The sequence below is a fragment of the Melozone crissalis genome, unplaced genomic scaffold (genome assembly GCF_028551555.1).
Source record: "Melozone crissalis strain CALT ecotype California unplaced genomic scaffold, PUWL_Pcris_2 ptg000027l_1, whole genome shotgun sequence".
Taxonomy (NCBI): domain Eukaryota; kingdom Metazoa; phylum Chordata; class Aves; order Passeriformes; family Passerellidae; genus Melozone; species Melozone crissalis.
The window spans coordinates 8,297,114-8,316,164 of record NW_026535805.1 but is presented as its reverse complement, the minus strand read 5'-3'; the positions used below and the strand labels follow the sequence as shown (position 1 = coordinate 8,316,164).

Sequence of the window (19,051 nt, the reverse complement as noted above, 5' to 3'; positions counted from 1 at the left end):
AATCAAATAATGTGTTATAAATTAGGTTGAACTGACTAATGTCAGTCTTCATACACAAACCCACCTGAGAGCAATCTAGAATTCCTTTCTCCCCACTTTTTAAAACTCTTTGCCAGTGCCAAGATAAATTAATTTGGACTGAGTGAATAAACAGCTCCTTTTATAAAAATAACAGGAATGCTCAATAAATACCAACTTCATAGTTTCAACTGCATCAGATGAAATTGCTAATGTAATGTAAAAATTATAAAAATAGTTTTGTAAATGGTGTTAAACCGAAGACAGAGCAGTTCTTCAATCGGAGTCAAAATCCATTTCTTTCCAGGATTTAGAGGCATTTCTTTTGTATTGTTCAAGTTCCTAAAAAGAAACATATATACATGTTAAGCTAATTTTCTCATTACTAAAAGTCTCCAGAAACTTCATGTATTTATTTGGCAAATGTCTGTATGTACAAACACTTTTCACTGCAGAGAAGGTGTAGTATATTTCTGTATTTAACAAAATTATCCTAAAAGTGCTATGAATTTTGCCACAATTGCTGTCATGTAGGGAGCTACATTTTGCTGTACTTTAGATCAGCAGAGTACTAGCAAGGTACACAAATGACCTCATATCAGTCAACTGGGAGCACTGAAGCTTATAGTAGGAATTTCTAGCACCATTACAAACAACAGTTTCCTCTGCTGAATTTTATGTAGGTGTGTGTACTGTCTGGAGTCATTTCTAAAGATTTTTTTCAGCAAAAAATCTTCATGCTAGCATTATGCTATGATTGTTCTGTGGGTGCAAGTGAAGGGGGCAGAGATCAGATTTACAAAGAAAAATAATTGCAATTTAAATGTGCTTTCAATGTGATCTGAATGCTTTAAACGTTATTAGTGCTAGCAACTTATCACAGATATCTCAACATTGGCATAAAGTGGGCTTACATTTTTTTTAAACCTTAATGCTTCTGTATTTCTGTGTTTGTAAATTCTTCATCTGTCAAATGGGGAAGATCACACCTAATCTCATAAAGGGATTGGGAAGAAAGACTTAACTGATGTTTGTGAGGCACTCAGATGAGATAACATTACCACACACTCTCAGAGAAAAAAAAAATTAATACTTTTGTGTTCATTGAAGTGTCTGAATGGCAGGTTGAAAAATCAGGTACATAAAGAATAAGGATGATGAAAAGAAATACTGAACAATTGAATTGAGACATCAGCAAAATAGTATATGATCATGTAATTAAAGACAATACTACAATGTCTACAAACAAGAAGGAAAAATTAAGATTGTAGGAAAAGACTTAATTGTTGCACTTCCTCTGTTCTGAGTGACTGATATGGCTTCAACTTTCCTTTTCATGCAGTTTCTTACTGGAAGTGCCCTCAATCTGGAACATGGTGAAAGCAACCAAGTACTGAAACACTCATTAAAAGTCTTAAGGACAAAAACTTTGGTAGAAAATTTAATAACAGTGCTCTAATAATGCTCTTTAATTTGGTTTAAAAATGAAGTCTTTTTTACCCATTTGGACATGCTTTCACGTGAAAACAAGAAAGCTTGTTCTTGGCAGCTAAGTAAATATTCTAAATAACTTCTTCTCTTACAAAGACTAGCACATGTCCTCCTGTGGAGAAAATGAAAGGTGATACTGCTGTTATGCAGATTAAGGTAGGGGCCTATTATATTTGTGGGACCAAGGCCTCATGGAACAGTATGAAATCTTCTGAGTGAGACTGAAATGGTCTCCTGAAGTTCAGCAATATGATCATGGCAGCAGAGTCTGCTGAAAGAATATGGCTCTCAGTCTGTTGGCCAGCACAGTCCCCATGTCAGCTGCAGATCTGCAGCTGTTGGTTGGGAGTTGATTAGGTTGCTGCAATTTTAGGGGAAATGCAACTATTCTTCCTTGTGAGATGCAGAATCTTCTTGTGTTTATGACTTGGTAAAGTCATAACAGTTAGTTAAGACTTAACAGTTAATCTCTGTTCATTAAGATCTGCTTCCATGACTTGTTAGCTGACACCAAATGGCTCCAGGCATCTCCTTTTTTCACGTCACCTCATGGCGTGAGGCTTCAGCTAGAACTGGCACCAATCCCTGAAGTAACAGCTCTGTGTAACAAGGACCAGTCACCGTGAACTTTGGCACTGCCATCATTTCTGAATCACATGAGTAGAAGGCTCTCCAGGTCATTGAGCTCAAGGCTGAGCTTTATCTGTTGCATCAATGAATGCAGCTGCAGTCAAATGTCCGGATCAAAAAGTCCAAGCACCTATTTTGAGCATTAGCAGTGAAGGCATATCATGAAACAAAGAAAAACCTTCAAAAAGACACCTTAGAGTAAGTCTGCCACTTACATCTGTGGCAGAAAGGAAAGAGAACAGATATTTCCGTGTGCCAGGCTCTCACTGCCACAAACATTTAGAAGGAACTAAGGAACAAGACTTTCATGCTCCTCATAGGTGCTCACTGATGCAGGTGTAGACATGTAGCTCTAATCAGAAACATTATTTTAAAAGATCTCACTCTTATTCAGGTTATGTGTATACCAAAAACCAAATTAAGGTGACCTGAAAGCATCAAAAGCCAAAAAGCTAACAGGGAATGGATAGAGGATGACAAGCTTGCCATGTGGTTTATGTATGAAGAATTGACCAAAACCTAGACATTGAAGGCCTAATAACTATGCAGAATTTTTTTTTTTTTTTGAATCTTGAAAGCCCTGCAAAACCCACAAAATTCCAGTAATTCCTGGAGAAAATCTGCTAGTTAAGAACTACATTAGAGATATAACTTTCAGAAGGGTCCCTGGTGTTGTGTTCTCTCTCAGAGCTTAACTACAGGGAATGAAAAGCAGCAAACAATTCCAACAGCACTATTTAATATAAACCTGTGCTATGTATGTCTGTGGGGCAAGAACTAGGAAAAAAATTGTGAAGAGACATAGTTGAGAAAGAGAGATGTGCTCCATCTTGAAGGAAGGCACAGAGAGGAAAAGACAGCCTCAGAGGGCTTTCCAGAGCAAAAATGTAAAGAAAGAAATGTTAAGAAAGAAAGAAATGTCATAGTTAACTCTGAAAATATTAAGGAGCCAAAATAAGCTGGTCTGAAAGAAAACAGTTATGTCAGAATGTTAATGAGCTGGACTCTAAACTTCTACAGCCAAACAGCATCTCAGATAAATGCTGGCTAACAGTACCTTGGAGTCAGCCAGGGACTTTCTTGATTTTTTTTTTTTTAACTGTTTTCTTATTTTATACTCAAGAATTAGAATTCAATCTTTTACTCTACTAGAATGCAGGCAAACCCTTCAATCAAAATTACAAAGTTGGAAATGATTTATTTAAACTTTGTATTATTGCCACAGTTATCTCTAAATCTGTTATGGCATTATCGAGCAGTCCTGATGAGGCCTGAGTCAGTCAGCTATTGCTGGTTCCTCTATCAGATGCAGTGACAGGGCCTGTGTTTTGCTTCCCTTGCTGGCTTTGTGCTTTTTTTTATTTTGAAGCTTATCTTTGAGATAAATAAGCAAATAGGCTATCATCTGTCGTCCAAAGTAACATTAATTAACTGAAAGTAACCCAGAAAAATGATAACATGAAACCATTCACTGGCATCACATGATACTTCTAATTTTGCATTAGGTCCCATGATTTCATTAGCAACACCTTGCATATTGACCATCTTAAAATACTGGTCCTCCTATGCAATGGGTACCATGAGACACTATAAAGAATGTCAGGCACATGAGGAATTTAAAAAGTTGCTTAAAAATATGATTTTTGTGCTGCTTTCCAATGAACTGGAAAACTGAAGGACACTTCAAGAAACATGGCAACTAGAAAGTTCTTTTCTTTTAGATATGTATTTCTAGCTTGGTGCAATTCAAATTCTTAGTATAAAACATTTTAATCATTTTAATAATGTGCAAATAATCTTGTAAAAATTAAACTTCGTGATAAAAACTTAGGAAATAACTGCAGATAACAGAAGTAATTTTCTCTTTAATGCTCAAATTACTTGTAGTAGTCCAACAAAAAAAAGCTATAATGGTTTGCAATGCCCTTGAACAGATTAAGATTATAAAAGCCTGTCTCTTTTATTTAAAAACAGAAAATTAATAATTTCCTGTATGATTTAATCAATACATACCAGTGTCTTCTTTTGCAACACATTATTATGTAAAAATAACAAACCTAGTACACTATATAGTTATTTTGAGATATGTAGCTATACTCAGTATGGTTGTATTATAAATTCCAAAAGCAGTGTACTTTACAAATGTTAATGATTTCTAGGACTGCTCTTGATGTGACAGAAATTCAGAACTGACACCTACATTAACAGGATATTGCAGGTAATGTGCAGGTTCAAAGGCTGCAGGGGATTTTTGAAATTGCTTTATTCTTTGGATAAATCTTGGTTTGATTTTAACAGACCCATACCTATGAACACATCCATACTGATGAAAACTGTTCTAAACAGTGCTGCTACTCAGCTGATGTTATATACTGCTAGCTGTGAGGCAATCATTTCACCTTCACCTAGTCTGCCACAGAATTTTTCTATAAAATTAATTCCCCACTAATCTAGAGAAAGGCAGAAACACTTCAAAATTTTTAAGAAAAAATAGAAGACCCTTTCCCCATTAAAGGTCTTTCCTGGAATTCAGGGGTTAAGCCACTTGCCATCACTCTGTGGAACAATTCCCTTCACTCTATTTAAGATAAAATGTCCATAGCCTGCAAATTCAAGTTAGAAATGTTATCATCTCAGTACCTTTCCAGTTTAAATAAGTTTTGAAGGAGAAAGACAGAAGAGTTCCCACCACAGACCTTGATACTGCTTCCTATACTTTGTTAGTCAGCACTCAAATGAGAGTACAGAGTGAAGAAATGAGGAAATTACATCGAGAAGGCTTCAAAGTTTATTTTAGTGAGTTAATTTTAAAGTACAGTTCAAGGGAAAATTTGAATTATAATTTCTAAAAAATCTCAGAGCCAAAACTTTGAGATCGAACAATGGTCTACTGGCTTAGTATCTAACATTGGGGAAAAAACCTCACAATCAACTCCTAAGCTGAAATCTAAAGCTGAAATTATTTAAGGACAAAAAGGGGAGGTATGAGTATATACTATTAGTTCAGCAGTGCTGGTGGTTCTGGAATACCTGACTGTGAACAGCATTTAGAGAATTACCACACACCTGGTTTTTCTGAGCTCTCATGACATCAACTTCATACTCAGCATATTGGCTATCCTGTGCAGGGTCCTTGGTATCTTGTAAATCAGAGAAACTCTAAAAGGAGAAAAGACAAAACCCCAAATAATACAATTTATCTTCTTTTAATAAGAAAAAGCCACACTATAGAAATTAAAGTATTTGCTTTTAATACCAATATATTAAAAGCTTGCATTTATGGAACAATTTTGTGCTACAGGACACAGATTAGTTAAAGAAAAAACCTGTCAGTAAAATGAAGAAAAAATAAAAGCACAGCTAGATTCTAAAGGGCAGAAAATATTCTCATGTGGTGGCTGGTTATTATTCTTGGGCATCAAAATGAAAATAACCTTCCTGGTCCATGATGTTAGGGCACAGTTGAGGGTGCCCTTGATAACTATTTAATACTCATTATTAGAATTCAGTTCTGGTTATCAGAAGCATTACTTCAATAGCTGAGAAACTGATTGCTATCTTTGCCAAATATCTGCATTTTCACTTCCTAGCCTTGAGTAAACTATAACTTGAATTCCAAAGAAGCAAATACACTAATAGTAAGAAAAACTGTCACATGAGGAGGGGTTTTTAAATGTTGTCCTGCACATTTCTCCTTAATCATATCAAATGGAAAGTAGCAACAAGGCAATAATACCAGTGATGGAATAAAATAAAGCAGAATTCTACTTCCTAGGTGAGGCAATGGAAAACGAAGGTTACAATGCATAAAAATAGCTTCAAAGTTTAAAGCCTCCTGTGGAACCAAAACAGGAGACTGTGAATCTCTTTGGCAAATGTTTAAATCTTTAGACTGGTACACTGATGAACAGCCATGGAGCTTGCCAGATGAGAAGTGTATTCATTTCTCCAGCTGCTTCAGGGGGAGTTCAGGGGGTACTTGGAGGGGTGGGTGCAGGAGGAGATGTTTATTGTGTTTTTAAAGGCTATGAGGAAAAATAACATGAAAACTAACACTTCTCTATAGTTTCTAAGAAGTTTAGTCTTTATCTTGTTGGGGCATTTTATACTGAGAACAGCATCTTTTATAATTTCTAAATGTAGGAAGGTGACTGAACATGTAGGAGCACTACTACATACAAGCCTTTATCTTTCAAAAATCTATTAAAGAGAACTGCTAAGTGAGACTAAAATTCCAGTCAGTGCACTTGAAAGACAACAAGGAGCAGGGTTGTTGCTGCTGTTCTGTGAGAAAAGCAGCTGTATGCCTGGCATATCCATTCCCACCTTGGGAGGAAATGTTTTCTCAAATACTTTTTTCCATAGTTCCAAAGGCGTGTTGGCACGCATCTTTCCAAGATCACTGTCAGAGGCAGGTGGTGGTCCTGGGGATCACAGCACACATAAGACAAGTGTGTTGTCATAACAACATAAATCACAGAATAATTTTGCATAATGAACCATCTGATTTGTTATTTTACCTTCTACACTGACAAGCTGCAACAAGTTTGAAAAAAACCATTGATCTCCTACCATGAAATGGGCTGAGAAGTTTTGTATATTTTACAAACATTCTTTGAAAAAACCCTTTATCTCCTACCATGAAATAGGCTGAGAGGTTTTGTATATTTTATTTTCTTTCAGATCTAAGCTTATTGGTACTTTAATATTTTACATAGTCCAGAGACTTTATTAAACTACCTAACAAACCTGCACAAATAATTCTCAGTAATATACCGAATCATGATTTTAAAATCTATAAGCTATTTCCTTCAGTAATCTCTTAAAACTGATACTGATGTGCTGTAATTTATCTATTTGCTTAAAATGTTTTTCATGTTTTTTTAAAAGAATGAAGCAACAAACAATGAACAGGAAATGTTCTAACCTATTTGACTCATGGAATCCAGGCCTGCTGGTATAAAGAGAGGTTTGCTGGGATCCACTGATACAGACTTGCTAAACAGAAAAAAAGAAAATGTATCAAGTGACCATTTAGCAATCAACAAAAAAAACCCCCAAGATTATTCTAGCTAAGACTAGAGTCTTCCTGGGGTTTGCATATAAATCATGTAAATAAAATAATGCTCAATTCCAGTGGCAACCTCATTTTTCATTTATCAGTTTGAGGATCAAAACTGAGGAGTTATCACTGTTCGTAGCAGAGATAGGCAGCTAAGTCACAGAAGTCCAAGTCCATTAGCAAAATTCTTTCAGAGATAATATTTTAAAAAAAGTTATTATGATTAAAATGTTTTTATTAAGTAATTTTATGTTCTGAGCAAGACATTTAATAGTTGAACAATAACATTACCTTTTATCGTAGCCAAATGCCAAGTGATTGATAAGAGCACGGGCTTTCAACAGGAGAGCCTCAGATTTACTGGTAAACTAAATGAATCAGAAAACAAAATATACATTAGGAACTTCCATCATAGGTCTGCTGCATTTTGCCGTCTACAAAGAGGATAGAGCCTTTCTAATTAATACCTGACCCCAATAAATTTGGTATATGTTCACTGAATAGACTAGAGTAAAAATCTCACATTCCCTTTCAAAAACATGAATGTATTTGTTACTGGATATTAAGTAAGATTAAAAAGTAGAATAAATAAAGATTAAAGAATAATTTTAAAAATATTGATCCAAAGCTTTTGAAATATGCACATTATGAGACACAGTTCTTTTCCCCAAGACTGAGTTAAGATTTTAAATTGCATTAAATATTATCCAGAATACCATAAACATTTAGAAATGTAATTAATAACTATATAATTGTCATAAAAACAGCTTACAAGTGGCAGAATGGTACAGATTTATCAGAAAGCAATTTTCAGAATATATTCTCAAACAACTTCTTGTCTAAGGGCTTCTTCTTGTCTAAGGGCTTTTGTATCCGAACAGATTCATGTCTTTGAGAAAGAAGTCAGATCTGTGCTGTGAGAAATTAGGTTTCTCCCTCTCATTTCAATGACAATCAGGATTAAGAAGACAAAGAGATTTATATTCTATTTTTTAATTACAATAATGCTTAAATACTAAAAAAACCCCAACCAAGACAGTTGTACTCTCAGTTAACAAAAGTCAAATTCATGTGTCAGAGTGAAAAAAGCTTTACATGGATGCAAAAGAACATGCTGGGATTATAAGTATTCAAAGTAAACATAAATTGTTTTGATAATCCCTAAGATACTATTACATATTATTTATTACATAAACAGTCCTCCTTCAACACCCTAAGTGTAGTGACCTGTTACACATAAACTACTGTGAAAATGAGGCAATGATTTTAAACCTACAAAAGCTCGGTCACTTGATGTAAGTTCATGCTTCTACCAAAAGGCTCAGTTCCCTAATTCGATCTAAGGCAATAACTTTTGCCCATTCTCCTTTCTTGTACAAACAAAAGAATTGCCCAGGATGCAGTAAACTCAATGCAGGAACTAAGGTGGCTAACAGGTAACTGTTTTCATTCAGTGTTTGTTGATACTGGGAATTATGTAGTTTGTTTGCTCACAAGGCATGTCCATCCATCCCTGCCAGTATAGTGACTTGTTCAACAGATAGCCTCATGAAGAAAGCTAGTGTAAAACCAATGAAATCCCATTTTCTCTAGGAGTTTTATAGTACTATTTTAAAAATTATTGTTTTGTAACAGAAATATTGTTCATCTTGTCTATTCTTAAGTAGAAAGTGAAAATGCATACCACTAATGAGGCTCCATAATAATGTGAAACAAATCGAAGTGTCTTGCTTATTATTTTCCTCATTTCAGAGTCAAACTCCTGAAAAAGTTGAGAGTGGAACATAGATGTAAGAAAAAACCCCAAAATACTACAGTTAAAACTTTTCTTTTTTTTTTATAAACTGCAGTGCACTTAAGCTACAATATATAAGGCTTTCAGCTGTCAGCATAATTATATCTTAAGACAGAATCAGTAACAGCCTACTCTAAAAAGAAATGTCACAATTTCTCTTTGTTTCTTTTTTACAGATGAAGCCTAATTCAGGCAATATGTTAGTCCAGGAAAAGTTTTTAAATTGAGAATGCACATTTAATTTTCAATTTATTTGCTTGATATTGTTTTAAATTTTTACCAGTAGAAATGCTGTCTACTAGAAGAATAAGATTTTTTTTTCTTTTTGTGAAAATATTTAAGAAAATCTTTGGGTATATGCTGTCTAAATTCTAATACCTGCAAGATTTGAAAGGTGCATCCAAGTACCTTTTCACCCATGTGTTTCATCTAAGATCATACAGATGGCATTCCCTGGATAAAACGGGTGAAAACTTGGTCCCAGTGATGCCTGCAGGAGTCAATCCCAAAGGAATCAGGCTGGCATTTTGTCCTTATTACATGAGAACCATTTAAGGGGGTCGTGGCTCAGCATAAAGGGAAGGCAAGTCCCTTATTAATAAAGAATTCAGTAACTCAGAGAGTCAGCCAGGTATCAAGTGCACTGTGTAGCCATCCAGAGAAGCACAGGCTGCCAGCACAACTGCTACAAATCAAATATACAGTTCTGGTTTCTCCTGATCAAGTGCAGTGAGTATGCATTTGTTAGGGATTTTTATGGCCTGGGACACAATCCAGCAGTACTATGACATTTCTTTCCTCTCCTCCATAAAAAAATGCAATTTCTCACTTGTCTCTAGAAACTTAGGAAGTACTTTAAAAGAAGTTCCAGACTGAAGCTGCCTCCAAAAATAATCTCATCAGCTGACTTGAGATACACCCCTCTTTCACTGCCATAAACTTACAGCTGCTGTCACAAGGGACACGTGGAGCTGGATTTCTCTCATTATAAAAGGAAATCATCCATGTGGTGTTTTCTTGTTGAGACACAAGTTGCTGCAGACCAAAAAGGGAAGCATTTTCTACATACATTTCAAAAATCATCAGTTTGGGGGTGTTTTGTGAAGAAATGACAGTAGGATTTCCTTAATGCTGTTGGATGGAAAGATTTTTTTTTTTTTTTGTGGTAGAAGACTGGCTGTCCACACTTTAGTTCAAAAGATTACTATTATATTAGTAAAATTTTAGTATATAGAATATTTACTGAGAATAATTTAATTATTAAAAAGGTACTTAAGTATTACTTACATGAAAAATATCATATTTGCTTCCAATTATCACCAAGGGTATTGGAAAAGGGTCAACTAATGCACTGTCCTGTTAAAAAGATAAAGGACAGTTAAGCTCTGTAAACAAACTGTAAAAGATTGCAACTGTTAAAGCAACTGAAAGAGGTTAAAATAAATTCACAGAACACAAGGTTTTCCAAACCTTAAGGTAGAGGAATCAACTTTATTGCAATATCCATATTATATTCTGCCATTTTCCCATTTTCTTCCTAAACGGTCAGGAAGTAATCTCTCTGAGCAGTTAGAACACTCAGTGGAATAAATGGGCTTTTACACTATATATTACATTATTAGATGGGAAAGGAAGAGAGGAAAAACCTCATGTATTCATAGAACACCTGCCTGGCTGGATTAGAAGAACTGGCTTTTTGACACATTCACATTCTTTGGATAAAATCTAAAAGAATGCAGACAAAATCTCAAGAAAAATAAATTGAATTATTTGCTTGTGTCACACATCTGCCCTGTCCACATCATGTTTTCCAAACACACAAACAATATTTAATGTGAATTTCAAATGTTTGATATCCGCACAAAGAGGAAACATCATCCAACAATCTTGAAATGTGAATCAGTATCAATGGAGGAAAACAGGTCTAAAAGTGCAGGCTTATGTGCTGAATAGCTAATGTGGGATAAAATTTTAAAGAGTGAATTACAAGAATTCTCAAGTGATCTGGAAGGGTTTGCTGTAGTCCATATGAAATGAGGCAGTCTCCTTGTATGTTCAGGCAAATATTTATTCAAGCTGCTTTGGCTGCAGCAGTGCAACAAAGATGAGTTGTAGCAGAGGCTGGTCCAACTGCTCCCTCCTAACCCCAGCTATTTCACAGACAGGTTCAATGACAGAATGTTGACAGAGGCTGCACATACTGAAAATCCTCTGCTTGGAGAGGAGAAATAATGGCTTCACTCATACATTGTCAAATAAAAAGCTTTAAGCAAAACTATCACAACTTAAAAAGAGTATATAGAATACAAAATGGAAAAAATAAAGTTTTCATTTCATAACTAAGAGGAAAAATTTGGGATAACATCAGAAACCTTAAAACTAGTATATTGAACCCTATTCATGTTTTGACTGTGGAATTTGTTTTTGACTATGGAGTAGTTTAGATCCATTCAGCCTTTCTAAACAGGGTCTGCAGTTGATATGTTTTGTCATCATAGCAAATAATTCTTTAGCCAGGCCTATGAAATATATCTTAATCCTTAAAAATATAAGTATTTAATTGATTCCTCTTTATAATAAAAATATGTTTAGCCATTGGAAGGCACATAAAGATCTCCATAAGAAATCATTTAATTTGACTATAGATTACAGTATTTTCTTCTAATAAACTGACACAATTTTTCTTTGAACAATGATTAAAATAAGAAGAGAACCAAATGGTAATATAATATTTTGTTTGCATTATTGATGTCTTTGATAATGGAAGATGAACAAATTTTCGTTCAGAAGGTATAAATGTTTTTCCTACAGTGCAAGAATACCAAGTTTTCTTAACAAATAATAGCATTATTATTTTTCTTTATTGCAATAAGCTTGCAATTTTCTGATATGTAAAACCCTATATGAAACTAGACACTATGGTCATAATTTATTGCCATTTATTTGTGCATGTAGGTGTTATCTTTTTGTGAATTACCTTCTCTAAACGTAAAAACCAAAATAATCCCAATATCAAACCCCATATGCTAAATCTACGGAGTGCTGCATATGTGGCTTTCTCATCCATTTTAAGTCACTTTTAAATTTCTGAGCTCTACAAGCACTTGCTGTGTTGAAGCATTTTATAGAAGTTACAGTAGCTAGATTTACATGCCAGGTCTTTGAATTGTTGAATACTTATTTATGCATTATATACACACAACATTTGCAGAGGTTTAACGCACAATGACTTTTCCTTTCTATTGCGCATAATCTAGTTTAGCTTTTCCAGAGATTTAGTTAGCAATTATGTTTAAAGGACTGATGTTAACATTTCTGAAACTTTATAATTTAATTAGTTGTCAGATTATCAAAAGGCATTGAGTTTGTGATAGACATTTAAATAAATGCAAAGTATATAGTCATGTTGATGGCTGTTATAACTATATTCTTTTCTTAAATTTGTACCTTCAGCTAGTCTCTTGCTAGATGACTTTTGTACATTCTAGTTTTCATCTTCATTTTTAAAAGATGAGGGGGAAAAAAAGCAAACTGCTACTCTAAAACTATTTCTTTTGATTGGTGTAACATGCCATAACAATCACATTAGATATCTAACAAAAAGATATAAGAAACCTTCTTTCCTTGTTTCTGCTCTTATTGAATTTTTATTAAATTGCTATAATTTTCCAGTGAACAGGTTCATCTACATCAAATGGATTTTCAGTCATGCATAAAAATCTAAAAGAGTTGTTTATGATTTTCTAAAGCATTATCTTTAACTGTATAAAGGCCTGTGACATCTGGAGAAAATATTAGAAGTAACTTACAGGGTGATCCCTCTGCAGATTGTTCCACATTCTCTGTTTAATTTCAGCAGCTACTTCAGGGTTTGTCTTTTCTAGTTTGGTTAAAATTTTGTTCACATGGTTCCTGGTGAACTGCAGAAGGCTCTCCATAGTGGTCCAGAGTTCATTAGGTTTGGAGAGATCCAACACCAGAACTACAGCAAATGACCTGTGAAATAGGCATTATTTGGTCACATATTTAGCACATGAGGCAGTCAGCGTTTTCATACAAAACCACACCTGCACTGCAAATGTGAACATCTACCTGCTGAGATGGAATTAAATGTGATAGCAAAGCAAGATGGCTTTTAGGGATACTCTGCACTCTGAAGAAACCTTTCCCCTGGCTCTTGTTCAGAGTTATTATTTTGAAAACTTTCAATAAGGCATTGTTTTTGGGGACTGTCTTCAAACAGTAAAATATGCAAATCAGCCCTGTAGTTCCCTCCTGTATGACTGAGGATTTCTGCTGTTATGTATCCCTGCCATCTCCTAAGTCTCCAACCCCAGACCAAGCAATGTTGGCCAATGGCTAGGATCTTTCCTAACTATTACCTGTATTCCCTGTAGACCTTGGAAAGTTACCCACTTTCATTATTCTTTTCTAGTATGAAATGAAGAAAACCTGGTTAAAGACAATATTCTGTGTCATGGACTGGAACCTTGAATGGATGCCTGAGAAAAGTCATCTGAAAGATAAAAGAGTACTCATGACATCCTTAGCTACTACCAGACTTTTAAAGGTGCATTGTTGATGGGAAATCTTTTATATCTGAAGTCCTCTCTTTCTAAAACCCTGCCTCCCAAAACACCAGCTGCATTTAAGTGCACCTGTAAAGGTCATTGCAAATGCAGTAATCTGAATAGCTGCCATCACTCTATCTCATTCTAGCCTGACTTGAAAAAGGGGATTGCAGACCTGAGTGGTATTACAAAAGCTACAAAGCCAACTAAATGTTCAATTTCATTTTAAAATGCTGTGGGAAAGAAAAATCTGGTGAAAAATCTCTTGATATAGATATACTTTGTCTCTTGAAACTAGATATACTTTATGGAACTTTTAAATAAGCAAACTGCTTGAGTACAATGATGAGAAAATCAGCAAAATGCACTTATATTTGTTGAAATAGTAGAATTTTTTCTGGCATGTTAAAATATTGCCTTATGAAGTGAATTGTTCTTACAGAACATTGCTATCCCAGCAAAGAATCTTAAGATTCTCCACATCAGAAAATCCCTTATCAGTAAAAAAGGAAGAAAAGACTGATGGTGGTAGAGCTCAATTAATTTAATTTAGTCAGGGGCTGGAAAGTTATACTTAATTTTTTCTCTCCCAAGCTCTTCTAGAGACAAAGAGCTTCACATGCCTAAGTGTTTTATTTTTATTCTGTCTTATCTCAGCAAATAATGGCATTATCTCAGTAGTCAAAACAGAAGCAAATATACCTGATAAAAATGATATCCCTCCTTTTTCTTCCCCTCAGAAGTTAAGGCTCAATACCAATGAAATAAAGCAATACATCATAATGCAAAGCTCATCTTTTGATCCTTTTCTCCCCTTTCAACTCCCATCTTTCTTAATAAAAAAATCATAAAAAGCACCCCCCATCACCTTGTGATTTCCTCATGCATTTTTTCATGCATTTCTTCTTATGCTATCCATTATTTTAATGGAATTATTTAAAGTACGTTCTCTTAATTTGATCAAAAATTTTGTTTCCTTTTGTTTTCAAATAATTTCAGTAGCTCTGGTTCCTCCTGGAAACATCATCTCTCTGTTGGGAAATGACTTTTGCATTAAGAGGTCATATCCCAAAAATCCAGGGACTTTTTTTGTCACAGTTTTTGGCCTTGTTTTTCACCCTAAAATATCAGTCACAGAAAGAGCATCTATGTGTGCACACGGAAGCAGGAAGCAAGATTTTATTTTTCATATGTCCCCAAACTGTTGCTTTGCTCTTTACTCAGCATAAAGATATTATGTCTTATCTTTTTTCTGTATTTCTTGTTCCATCTACTTCAGGCCAACTTATTTCCTCCATGTTTTGTTGAGCTTACTTAGAACTTATTTAGGAGAGAAGCATGAAAAGGAAGACCAAAGCAAAGCATCGTGGGATTACAGTGATTACACTCTGAAGGAGGTATTCACAAAAAAAAAGGTCTAGAGCTTACTAATGTTTGAAGGAAAACTCAAATAACTCTGGAATTGTAATATTTACACTTACCTTATGTTGTGGACAGTGATTGGTATTCGAATGAGTTCCACTAATGAGGTTCCACCACCTAACTCCCAAAAATGAGCTACATCTTTAGGCTGCAAAAGAGTTTCTTTATGTTATTTTTAGGTGTGTGTATACATATAAAGATATGGTAAGTTATACTTTATACTCACTGTATTGTGTCTCCTTGCTCTTCTTCCAAAAGTATATTCCAAGGCTAATGTTGGCTTTGGAGACTCTTCCCTAAAGGAAAAGTAACTGAATTTTGTCAAGATCTTCTAAAGAAAGGAAGTTAATTCTGCAGTTACTAAATTGTATTTATCAGTCAGTTCAGAATTTGGCTTAGAGACAGCAGTACAGAGAAGACACTTTTAGACAGGAGGTGTCAGGTAGTGAAGACAGGAGAAGCAGCAGCACCAGCCCAAAGAAATGAGTCATTTCAGCTAACACTGGAGAAGGACTGAAAGGATCACCTGAGAGGTTATTATGGAGGGAAATAAGTTCATTCCTAAGTGCTCAACCAGTCACAGAACACATCTGCATACATGCATTATGAATTATCACACAATATGACTGGTTTTTAATCTACAGCTGAAAACTGCTTTAAAATATTTAACACATACCTCTCAAGGCATCTCATTATGATAGTGGTCTTTCCCTGGAAATTAAAAACAAAGAGGAACTCTGCTGTACTGTCTTTAAAGCATGAAGTTGTATCACTAAGTCAAATTCATTTAACATTCCAATAATAAAGTGCCAGAAAACTGCAAATGCATGTAACTGCTTGCAGCCTTACAGTGGAAACTCAAGTCCAATTTTCAATCAGAATCTAGTTACTCTACCATTATTTTAAGTATAAACTACCAGACATGACAAATATAGTAATAGGAACACTGTACTTAAAACAGACATTAGTGATCAATTAGACCTCTGCAGAATGAGACCATGAGGTATTCTGTCTTTAAAATTAAGTGAACCTTAACATCTGAAAATATGAGATGTTTTCCCTGACACAAATTATGTTTGAAAAGTGTAGAATTGTACAGTACTTAGATTACCCCATTTTTGTTTCCCATAAATAATATTGATTTTTCCCAAACTTCCCCTGGCTTGACATCATCATCGTCGTCAGGATTTTCTTTCTTCTCCACTTCAGCTATAGCAAGATCCCATAAAGTATCACTAATTGGAAGAAAACAAAGCAAGAAAAGAATAATTAGAGAAAACACACACCTTAGGCCCTAATTCCTGAAAATATCTAAATTAAGGTTATTGTAGTGTAGATGATTATTATAATTTCACATCACCTGCTCTCTGCTTGTCGAAATACTTCTAACCAAACCAGCTGAGGTGACATTCCTCAATAACCCCAGCAGCCACTTTTGGCACATACTTAGCACGTACCCGCTGTACAGCGGCAGGCTTTGCCTGGAGTACATTTAATCACAGAATCACAAAATCAATTAGGTTGGAAAAGACCCCTGAGATCATATAGTCCAGCCTGTGACTGAACACGACTAGAACAAGTGCCACGTCCAGGCTTTCCTTAAAGCACCTCCAGGGACGGTGACTGCAGCCCTTCACCCGGCAGGGCACTGCGGTACCGAGACACCTTTCGGAGCCTGTGTGCCGTGCCGGGCTTTCTCACTGCGGTACCGAGACTCCTTTAGGAGCCTGTGTGCCGTGCCGGGCTTTCTCACTGCGGTACCGAGACTCCTTTAGGAGCCTGTGTGCCGTGCCGGGCTTTCCGAGGAGCCTGCGGCAGCCGCCGGCCTCTGGGGCCAGGCAGGGCTCGGAGGGCTCGGGAAAGCTCCGGCCCTGCGCTCGGTGTGCCGGAGAGCTGCTGCCCCCCGTGCTCAGGGCCGCCCGCGGCCCCTGCAGAGCGCGGTTGTGCGGGGTCCCTCACACCAGCAAGCGGACAAGGGCCAAGCGTGCCCCGCCTGCCCTCGGCCCCGCTCGCTTTAGGAGTAGAGGCCGGAACGGCCCGTTTTAGCACTCCTGCCCTCCCTCCCGCTTCCAGGCTGTCCTCCCCGGCCGCCGGCCCCTTCCCCCAGGGCAGCGGGAGCGATCCATGGTCTCCAGCTCGGGCAGGGCTCCCGGTACCTGGCCTTGGGCATCGCTGCGCGGGCCGCGGGCCCGGCTGCCCGTGGCCATGGGAACGGCGCGGGGCACGCCGGGAGCTGTAGTTCCGCGGGGCTCGGCCCTCACAGGGAGGGGCCGTGGGGCGGCTCCGCCCGGGTCTCGCCCGCTGCCCTCGTGGTGAGACCCGCGGCTGCCGCTGTGCTCACGGTTCCGATGCACCGTGCCAGTGCGAGGGCGCTCGGGGGAGCTCTGCTGTAGCCGCTCTTGAGAGGGGACAAAATGCTGCAGCTGTGCAGGGAGTCGGGGATAAGTAAACAACACCTCCGGGAGTCTGATTTGACCTCGGCTCCTGATAAATCCATGGTCCATAATGAGCTTTGTTACCGGCGGGGGGAGTGAAACGAGGCCTCAGTAGTTCCCGCTCCCTGTGAACTGCTGTGTAACACACTGTAAGTGTAGTTATTTTACAAAAATTATTGTGTAATTATTTTATTGTCCAGCGGAGGGCAACGAGGGTGGATGAGGGATTGGAGCATCTCTCTCAGGAGGAAAGGCTGAGGGAGCTGGGCCTGTTCAGCCTCGGGGAGATGTGACAGAGGGAACATCACCAATGTCTGCCAGTGTCTGCAGGGAGGTGTCAGAGATGAGCCAGGCTCTGTCAGTGCTGCTGACCAAAAGGACAAGAGGCAATGGGCAGAAACTGATGCACAGAAGTTCCACCTGAACATGAGGAAGAACTTTACTGTGCAAGTGACTGAGCACTGGAACAGTTTGTGCAGAGGGGCTGTGGAGTCTCCCTCACTGGAGGTATTCAGGAACCAAGTAGACACAATCCTGAGCCCTGTGCTCTGGGATGGCCCTGCTTGAGCAGGGAGGTTGGAACAGATGGCCAACCCTTCCAACCTGACCCATTCTGGATTTCTGTGACTTTGTAGTTACTAGGGGAATACAAAGTAAGACACTGTGACAAACAGGGGCTGGATTATTTCAAATACGATTATCAAAAATCAAGTCCAAAAATGGTGGTCTTGGATTAGAAAGGAGGATTTAAGGGGTGCAGTAGAACAGCAGGATGACCCTGAGTATGAAATGGGCATGGGATGTAGGGGAACCCAACAAGTTTAAAGTGTCCTATAGAGAAGTCCAAAATCCAAGACAGAATCACAGCTCTCTTCTGTGGCTGAGGAGCTGCTTTGTATCTTTAGAGAGTGGAGACAGAAAAACCTGACTGAAATCATTCAGTTACCTGTTTGATCAAAGCCAGGAAAATGGCCTCATTCATAATGATTAACTCAGATTTCATTTTAACTGTTCCTTCTTCCTTACCCAAAGAAGGCTGAGTATCCTAACACTGACCCTAAGTAATGTTCATTCTTCAAATAAGATTCTTTTTTTTCTAAATTTAGCTTGCATAATCACTCAGTTTCAGTTCCAGAACCCTTTATATAGCTATTTTGGTTGTTTTTAATTACTTACAGGTTTTTGCATGCAAATTATCAGGAATTTGTGACCCTCCTCCTATGGAAACCATGGTCTTGCAAATTAAAATCCAGAAAGAAACTTAATTATGTAGTGTTACACAGTGCAGATCATGCTGATGTCTGTCTAAGTGCATTTCTTTCATCAATTTCAGTTGAACAGAACACTTCTGATATTTTGGTATATATGTGAGGCCAGTGCTGATGTGTAATCAGTATCTAGAGGTAGCAAAATCCCTGGACAAAGCTGCCTTTGCTCTGCCAAAGACAGCAAAACCATGGTAGGAATTGCTCCTGGCACTGTGACCTATGCAGGCATTACTGCAACGATGAGAGTATAAAAAGCAAAGTGTTTTTACAGTGATTTATCACTGTCAGAGGTGGCATATCTGGAAGATGCTGCAGTACAGATCTGAGCACAGTAAAAGTGTGTACAGTCAGTAAATGTA

General features: G+C 37.3%; 1 protein-coding gene across 1 annotated transcript; it reads right to left on the bottom strand.

The window, feature by feature from the left end:
• Positions 1–205: 205 nt before the first annotated feature.
• DYNC2LI1 (dynein cytoplasmic 2 light intermediate chain 1) lies at positions 206–17,205 on the bottom strand. Its single transcript, XM_054279616.1, has 13 exons — positions 17,146–17,205; positions 16,101–16,224; positions 15,666–15,700; positions 15,216–15,285; positions 15,049–15,137; positions 12,806–12,992; positions 10,284–10,352; positions 8,886–8,963; positions 7,493–7,569; positions 7,067–7,137; positions 6,466–6,563; positions 5,206–5,298; positions 206–360 (listed from the first exon to the last, which is right to left on the bottom strand). The coding sequence occupies exons 1-13, from the start codon at positions 17,157–17,159 to the stop codon at positions 295–297; spliced, it is 1,071 nt and encodes a 356-aa protein (XP_054135591.1). The 5' UTR covers positions 17,160–17,205; the 3' UTR covers positions 206–294.
• Between the last annotated feature and the right edge of the window lie 1,846 nt (positions 17,206–19,051).